Raw genomic sequence first — 8,964 nt, 5'->3', positions numbered from 1 at the left:
CATTCTCTTACCTTGAAAGTTGAGATGTTAAGGACAGGTTTGCCATTTCGTTTTGGCAGTGTGTGTGTGTGTGTGTGTGTGTGTGTGTGTGTGTGTGTGTGTGTGTGTGTGTGTGTGGGTTTGTGTGTGTGTGTGTGTGTGTGTGTGTGTGTGTGTGTGTGTGTAGTGTGTGAAGAGAGGGAGAGGTAAAGAGATGCCGAGGAAAAAAAAGTGAGAGACAGACACACAGAGATAGACAGATAGATTTGTGTTTGTATATGCATTTCCTTTTATCACAACAGATTTCTCTGTGTGGAATTCGGGCTGCTCTCCCCAGAGAGAGCGCGTCGCTATACTGCAGCGCCACCCATTTTTTGTATTTTCTCCTGCGTGCCGTTTTATTTGATTTTCCTATCAAGGTAGGTTTTTCTACAGAATTTTGCCAGGAACAACCCTTTTGTTGCAATGGGTTCTTTTACGTGCGCTAAGTGCATGCTGAACACGGGACCTCGGTTTATCGTCTCATCCGAATGACTAGCGTCCAGAACACCACTCACTAGGTTTAGTGGAGGGGGAGAAAATATCGGCGGCTGAGCCGTGATTCGAACCAGTGCGCTCAGATTCTCTCGCTTCCTCAGCGGACGCGTTACCTCTAGGTCATCACTCCACTGAGACAGATGTGTGTGTGTGTGTGTGTGTGTGTGTGTGTGTGTGTGTGTGTGTGTGTGTGTGTGTCTTTGAGTCAGTGATTGTGTGTGTGTGTGTGTGTGTGTGTGTGTGTGTGTGTGTGTGTGTGTAATGATTGTGTGGTGTGCATCTGTCGGTCTGTGTCTGTGTGTGTGCTTGAGAGCCGTCAGCCACACACATACCTGTTTCAGTGCAACCACTAACCACTAGAGATTGCAGATTTCCAAAATATATCAAAAGTAATCCACTCTGTTGACAAGGTAGACTGAACTCCCTTTTTCCCAGTCACTACCCAGTGGAGCGGGACCAGCAGGAAGGACCAGGAAGCCAGTGGAGCGGGACCAGCAGCAGGAAGGACCGGGAAGCCAGTGGAGCGGGACCAGCAGGAAGGACCAGGAAGCCAGTGGAGCGGTTCCAGCAGGAAGGACCAGGAAGCCAGTGGAGCGGGCCAGTGGAGCGGGACCAGCAGCAGGAAGGACCGGGAAGCCAGTGGAGCGGGACCAGCAGGAAGGACCAGGAAGCCAGTGGAGCGGGACCAGCAGCAGGAAGGACCGGGAAGCCAGTGGAGCGGGACCAGCAGCAGGAAGGACCGGGAAGCCAGTGGAGCGGGACCAGCAGGAAGGACCAGGAAGCCAGTGGAGCGGGACCGGGAAGCCAGTGGAGCGGGACCAGCAGGAAGGACCAGGAAGCCAGTGGAGCGGGACCAGCAGCAGGAAGGACCGGGAAGCCAGTGGAGCGGTTCCAGCAGGAAGGACCAGGAAGCCAGTGGAGCGGGACCAGCAGCAGGAAGCACCGGGAAGCCAGTGGAGCGGGACCAGCAGCAGGAAGGACCGGGAAGCCAGTGGAGCGGTTCCAGCAGGAAGGACCAGGAAGCCAGTGGAGCGGGCCAGTGGAGCGGGACCAGCAGCAGGAAGGACCGGGAAGCCAGTGGAGCGGGACCAGCAGGAAGGACCAGGAAGCCAGTGGAGCGGGACCAGCAGCAGGAAGGACCAGGAAGCCAGTGGAGCGGGACCAGCAGGAAGGATCAGGAAGCCAGTGGAGCGGGCCAGTGGAGCGGGACCAGCAGCAGGAAGGACCGGGAAGCCAGTGGAGCGGTTCCAGCAGGAAGGACCAGGAAGCCAGTGGAGCGGGCCAGTGGAGCGGGACCAGCAGCAGGAAGGACCGGGAAGCCAGTGGAGCGGGACCAGCAGGAAGGACCAGGAAGCCAGTGGAGCGGGACCAGCAGGAAGGACCGGGAAGCCAGTGGAGCGGGACCAGCAGGAAGGACCGGGAAGCCAGTGGAGCGGGACCAGCAGGAAGGACCAGGAAGCCAGTGTCCACAGGTTCCAGTCCTATCCGCACAGGAATCCCCCCCCCCTCCCTTCACTAGACCTTCAGCGGTGGTCTTTGTCCTAGTCTTTCGGATAAGACGATAAATGGAGGTACTGTTCGCTGCATACACTTGGCGCATGTAAAAGAACCCGTGGCAACAAACGGGTTGTCCCTGGCAAAATTCTGTCGAGAAACCCACTGTGATAGTAAGGTAAATATTCATGCAGACAGAAAAAGAAGGGTGTCGCTGCCTTGTGGCGACGTGCTCTCCCTGTGGAGAGCAGCCTGAATTTCACATAGGGAAATCTATTGTGACGAATAGTAATACAATACAATACCATACTATACTATACTACACTATATAATACACGGCAGATAAACGCCAAAACGTTCAGTGTTAATTGTCACCATTGTTATCGAGGAAATAAAACACAAATAATTCCCTTTATAAGCCTGCTTTTCGAGTAACTGACTGTTGGTGGCAATATATTCTCACGATGTTTAGAACATATATTTAGACAGATTGTACCAATTAATGCCCTGTGTTAATGCTTAGAACAATTGATTTTTTTTTCACCTTGGCTTTTCCTCAGCACTGCAAGGTAAAGGAAATAATTATAACTACATTGTTCTTTGATCTGGATTCTGATAATATGGATAATGTTCAATATATTTGTCAATGTTTGTCATTACGAATGTCATTTTATCTTTTGCGAATCGTCTTTGCTCACTAACTTTGCCATAATTTCTATATCAAGGGACGTAATGAAAGCAAGTACGATTCGATCGCAACTACGGTCAATAGCGTCCCTTGCCTCTTGTATTGTTTGTGCGTGAGCATCTGTGTGTGTGTGTGTGTGTGTGTGTGTGTGTGTGTGTGTGTGTGCAAGGAAAAAGACAAAGTGTACCTGTATGGAAATGCGAATGGGTAGAGGGGGCTTCGGGAGTGGGGGGCTGGCGCTTCATTTTTCAAGTATTTGTAACTTTTTTTGGTGAGCGGTATTGGTAATGAGAATACCTCCTGTTGTTCCCCTGCCATTCACAGCCTTCTTGAGTTTGGTTCAAAGGCAGCGTGAAGTACATCGGTCCTTCTCTTGGCTTGGCTTATAAACGACAGCAACAACAACAGCAACACACACGCGAGCACGCACACACAAGAGCGCACACACGTGCGAACACACACACATACACACACACACACACACACCACACACACCACACACACACACACACACACACACAGTGCCAGTTTTAATGCGGGAAAATGATCAGTCGTCTCATGGTGCCAAGAAAGATTGACGACAGACGGTGCTTGCTCAGTAACGATGTCCGGCGACAAGACATGCCGCAAAGTGGATGTTTGCCCTCACCGGCAGCCGAACGTGGCACTGTCCTGGGGTCACGGTGTCAGTGGCACCCGCGTATGCTCATCCTTCTTCTACTGTCGCAACATTGAGATTACTGTTAATCAGAAGTGATGGTTGGTCTTAGTTGAATTATTCTGCCATTGTCAAGTCACCCACGAACACACATTTTTGAGCCACGCGAAAGCAGTTACCACATTAATGGACGTTTGTAACGTTTTCTTCCACACAGACTCTTATTTGTGTTACTTTTCAACAATGATATACCATATGCAGTGTGTGTGTGTGTGTGTGTGTGTGTGTGTGTGTGTGTGTGTGTGAAAATTAACAAATAGTTAACGGGCCAGTCATCGCGGATAACTTGATGAAAGCATACAGGAACACACCCAGTTAAAAAAAAATTGTTAAAACAAGTCATCGTCGCACTAATAGTAGTAGTAGTGGTGGTGGTGGTGGTAGCAGCAACAGCAGCAGCAGCAATAGTAGTAGTAGTAGTAGTAGTAGCAGTCGTAGTACTCCTGGTCTTCATCATGTTGCTGTTACTGCTGTTCTCTTACTGCTGTCGTCACCTTGTCAATTTCATGATTGTCCTTATCAGTACTCCCAAACATGCACCATCATTCCTTTATTATTGCCGCTTGTTTCTCTCCTTTCTTTTCTCTCTCCTTTCTTTCCTCTCTCCTTACTTTCGGACTTGCCGTCTTTCTTTCTGCCTTCTTTCTTCTTTTATTTTTCCTTTCTTTTCGGCTGTTTCCTTCTATCTCTGTTCCTTTCTTCCTTCTTTCCTTCCTTTCGTTTTCATTCTTTTTTTTTTTCTTTTTTTTATTGCTTGACCTGTTTGTTTGTCATCAGGCCTTCATAGAAGGATTCCACAGCAAAAAATATCTGTTGAAATATATCTATTGGCTTTGCCTGTTTGAAAAAAACAACAAAAAACAAATCTGATTCACATGTCTTTGCTGTTTTTTGTTTGAGAGAGAGAGAGAGAGGGACAGGCAGACACACAGACAGGCATATGGACAGACAGGAAAAAGAGAAAGAGAGAGAGAGCGCGCAGGAGATCAAGATACCGAAATAGAGACAGAGGCAGACAGACACAAAAACAATGAAACAAGCAGAAAAAAGATGTAGACAGACAGACAGACAGACAAACATAAAGTCTCAGAGACACACGGAAAGACAGACACCAAAACAAAAGCAACAAACACTGTCATGAATAAAGACACAAACAGAAATGAGCAAGAATCGTCTTCTCCCACAATGTTCCTTAGATTATGAGAAAAAAAAAGAAGAAAAAAAGTTTCTTCATTTCTGCAGGAAAACAACAACAACACCGAGGCGGTCACAGAGAGGGGATGGAGGTGAGTCAGGTCAGCACCAGCGGCACGTCATCAGCCCATGTTGGCCAGGGAGGACCCCCTGAGGAGGTCCCTCAGCCGGTGCATGTCCATGGAGTCCACAGTGGCCATGCAGGGCCGGCAGTGACAGCCCAGGGCGAACTTCACAGTGGTCCTGAGGGCAAACCCGTCACACTGCATCTTCACCAGGCGGAACCCGAAGCCGGTTGGACGACAGCAGCTGGAAGCACACACAACAATAATAATAATAATATATATATATACATATATATATATATATATATATATATATATATACATACATGCATGCACACATACAAGAATGTGCGTGCACAATTATGTTTATCTATACACAAACACACATAAACACAGACACATACAGACACAGACAAACACACAGCCACAGCCACATACACACACACACACACACACACACACACACACACACACAAACGCGCGCGCGCTGTTAGGTCATTGTTTTGTGGTGGTTAACTGTGACTTCCAGTTGCTGTGGGGGGGTGGGGGGTGGAAGAGGTGGGGGGGGGGAGTGTAGTCCATTCACCCAAACACCCCTGTCAGCCCACGATTTCTGTCGAAGTGAGAGAAATCGTGGGATTGCGAGAAATCGTAGGCTTTCAAGCTCTGCAGCCTGCGCTTTCTCGCAATGTGTCAGGAAACGTGGGACTGCGAGAAAGAGTGGTCGTTTTCTTGTCGCGCTTTTTCTCGGAATTGTAATTAAGTGTCCGAGACGCCCTCACTCTTTTGATGAGTGAGAAAGCGTGGGAAATCCCCCTTATTATCGTTTTGACTATTTTCTTTGTCACCGGGAAAGGTTCCTTGTTGTGTTTTTTGTGTTTTTTTTCATAAGACAACTTTTAAAGAAATAGGAGAGAGAAAAAGAAGAGAAAGCGTGGTGGACGACGACAAAGACAATCCTGATAATGATGATGCCGTTCGCGGAAACGTCGACGGTGATGACACAAGACCGTTTACTCTTCTATGTATGGGTGTGTGTGTGTCGGGGGGAGGGGGCGGTGCATTTGTCTTGCGCGCGCACAGATTCGGGCTATTTGTTTTCTTTGTTTCCTTTTTTAAAGGATGGAACAAATCAATGTTACCTGCAGGATCGGAGCACGTTCGTGGCATTCCTAGTGTCCACTCGACTGTAGGAATGGCAGCCTCCTCGACACCCGTAGCTGATCTCTGTGGTGGGGGCGCACAGCCCTGCGTAGCGGCGAGGGGGGCGTATGGACATCTTGACTGGGTCCACGTGACACGTATCGCCTGCACCAATCAACGACGACCTCAGCCCGATCCGCTGACTGCTGGCCGCCATCATGAGAGTGGACTGCCGGGAGTAATAGGGACTATTGTCGTCTGCCGCTGTTGCTCGGATGTTGTCGGAGTCTGAGTCATCCTCTCCGGTAAAGAGGTCGGCAGGGGGAGACAAGGCCTTGTCCATGAAGAGGAAGGGGGAAACAAGCGTGGCTGTCGTCAACAGGAGTATCAGGGTGTGGCTGGCTGAACATCCTGAGACAAACGAGAAGAAATCAATAGCGTGACTGAGGAGAGGGGGGTGTGGGACATCAGATGTATCTGTCCTTGTCAGTCTCTTTGCCTACTCTGTGGGTCTGTCGTTCTCTGTATATATATATATATATATATATATATATATATATATATATATATATATATATATATCCTCTGTGTGTGTGTGTGTGTGTGTGTGTGTGTGTGTGTGTGCAGGTGGAAGTGGATTGTTGGGTGGGTGTTTGTTAGAAAAAGGGGACTGCTTTCATATGACAGAGTAGTGCGCCTTCAGGTATCAGGATCAGGATGTATCTCCGCCCTTCTCCCACCACAACACACTTCCATCCCTCATCTCACCCCCACACTTCCATCCCTCATCTCACCCCCACACTTCCATAACCGCTGATGTCTCCTAGTTGACGGAACGGATAAAATATCTGATTTGCGTCGATGGAGAGACAAAGAGCGAAAAAGAACTAACAACTGAACACAGGAAATTGTTCCACAGACGAGTGTTTCTCGAGGGAAATTGACGGCAATGGGAGGGCGGAATGGATGGTGAAACGAGACACGAACCGCGATAAGAAAAAAGGGGTGTAACAGGGCATCACCCTCATTGCATAGTTCTGCATTCGCTCCTGCTGACTTCATTTCACAGAGTGCTGACTGTCAGAAATCAAAAAGAGAAAGAAAGAAAAATGCCATGAGCGAGCAACTTGTAAACAGGCAATTACATAAATAAGGAGGCAGAAGAAAACACATGTATTGATAACAGATATAAGTAAATAAACGGCGTTCAAAAATGCTTTTTAAATGGCACGTTTGTTAACAATGAATAAGTATAAATCAATGAAACGAAAATTATGTGATAAATAGTTAATGTTCTAAAAATCTGTTAATCAATGAACAAGTGAAATATAAACGAATACACAAATAAATAGATGGGATGGAGGAGTATGGGTACATGTGTTTTGGTAGTAGTTGTCACTTTTGTTATCGTTGTTATGATGATGATGATAATGATGATGACGATGAAGTGATGATGATGGTATGATAATGATGATGATGGTGAAGTGATGATGATGATGGTATGATAATGATGATGACGATGAAGTGATGATGATGATGATGATGATAATGATGATGACGATGAAGTGATGACAATGCTGATGGTATGATAATGATGATGACGATGAAGTGATGACAATGCTGATGGTATGATAATGATGATGATGGTGAAGTGATGATGATGATGATATCATACATGTACTATTATGATTCTTTAATACACACGCTCTGTGCTGTTATAAAGGCAGCCGTTTTGTGTCCTTCCTATACTTTGTTTGGATCCAACATCTGTTTGTCAGATTCGAATCTCTCGTTGGCAGTTGTGATCTGCCACGATAAATGGGTGACCTCTCATGGGTGCCACAATGTATTGGATCTTCACAAGACAACGCCCTCGTCGTATTCTCATTAAGACTTCTGTGCAGATGTCTGTCTGTCTGTCTGGCTGGCTGGCTGTCTGTCTGTCTCTGTCTCTCTGTTTCTCTCTCTCCGTCTCTGTCTCTCTTTCTAAAAAAAGCAGTAGCTTCCCGCCACTCTACGACAAATGTCTGATCAGATGTTCTAAACTTGACTGTAAGACTTAATACTTAATAACACTTCTCATTGATCACACCACAAAGTATCGCTTTTTACTGAGTAATACAGGTGAATTTTCGACAATGTCTTTTCAAGGCAGAAACGACAACAACTGTTCATTATTATCATTATCATCATCATTAATAGTAGTAGTAGTATTGTTAACATTATTGTTATTATTATTACCATTAATGTTAGTAGTAGTAGTAGTCGTAGTCATAGCACTGAGCTAAAGAACATAAAGACAAAACTTGAAATTTGAAAATAAAAAAGCACATTCACTTAGATAAGAGATGACGGGCGCAATAGCCGAATGGTTAAAGCGTTGGACTTTCAATCTGAGGGTCCCGGGTTCGAATCTCGGTAACGGCGCCTGGTGGGCAAAGAGTGGAGAGTTTTCTGAACTCCCAGGTCAACATTCGTGCAGGCCTGCTTGTGCCTGAACCCCCTTTGTGTGTATACGCAAGCAGAAGATCAAATACGTACGTTAAAGATCCTGTAATCCATGTCAGCGTTCGGTGGATTATGGAAACAATAACATACCCAGCATGCAAGCCCCCGAAAACGGGGCATGGCTGCCTATATGGCGGGGTGAAAACGGTCATACACGGAAAAGCCCACTCGTGTACATACGAGTGAGCTTGGGAGTTGCAGCCCACGAACGAAGAAGAAAATTTAATAAGAGATGACCACATTGTTGGCAACGTTTTATTATATTCAAATATGTATGACATATCTTCAAATAATTATGTATGACGTGTGTGCACTAGAGCTGAGTGTTCTTACTGACAACGATATGCAACATTCTTCTTGAACTTTTTTGTTTGTTTGGTTGTTTGTTTTTTCGTGACGTTCCACCATTAATTTTTCTAATGAAATTTGGAATGGGACCCATGTGTTTTACTTCATGTGGTATGTAAACGTCATCTTCCTTCTTAAACCAGTTTAGTGGAGGTTTCGTCTGCTTGACGGAGACGGTTTGATTGAAGATTTGCGTACGTTTTGGTCTTGTACTGAACAGAGGTCCAAACAGTTAGTGTCGTGTTCAGTGGCAGTTTACCAGACACGCTACAGCCCTGCGGTAATTGGAG

At 46.4% G+C, this 8,964-nt stretch overlaps 1 protein-coding gene across 1 annotated transcript in view; it reads right to left on the bottom strand.

The window, feature by feature from the left end:
* Positions 1 to 4,496: 4,496 nt before the first annotated feature.
* The window catches only part of LOC143278981 (uncharacterized), a 45,421-nt gene continuing 40,953 nt past the window's right edge, over positions 4,497 to 8,964 (bottom strand). Inside the window, exons 2-3 of the mRNA XM_076583316.1 lie at positions 5,818 to 6,229; positions 4,497 to 4,919 (exon numbers count right to left, since the gene is read on the bottom strand). Of these exons, the coding sequence (XP_076439431.1) occupies positions 4,733 to 4,919; positions 5,818 to 6,229 (599 nt within the window). The 3' untranslated portion in view covers positions 4,497 to 4,732. The remainder of the gene's footprint in view (positions 4,920 to 5,817; positions 6,230 to 8,964) is intronic.

This window comes from Babylonia areolata, chromosome 2 (assembly GCF_041734735.1).
Source record: "Babylonia areolata isolate BAREFJ2019XMU chromosome 2, ASM4173473v1, whole genome shotgun sequence".
Lineage (NCBI taxonomy): Eukaryota > Metazoa > Mollusca > Gastropoda > Neogastropoda > Buccinidae > Babylonia > Babylonia areolata.
Note: the sequence above shows the minus strand (reverse complement) of the source record. Positions and strands in the feature narration are given on the sequence as shown.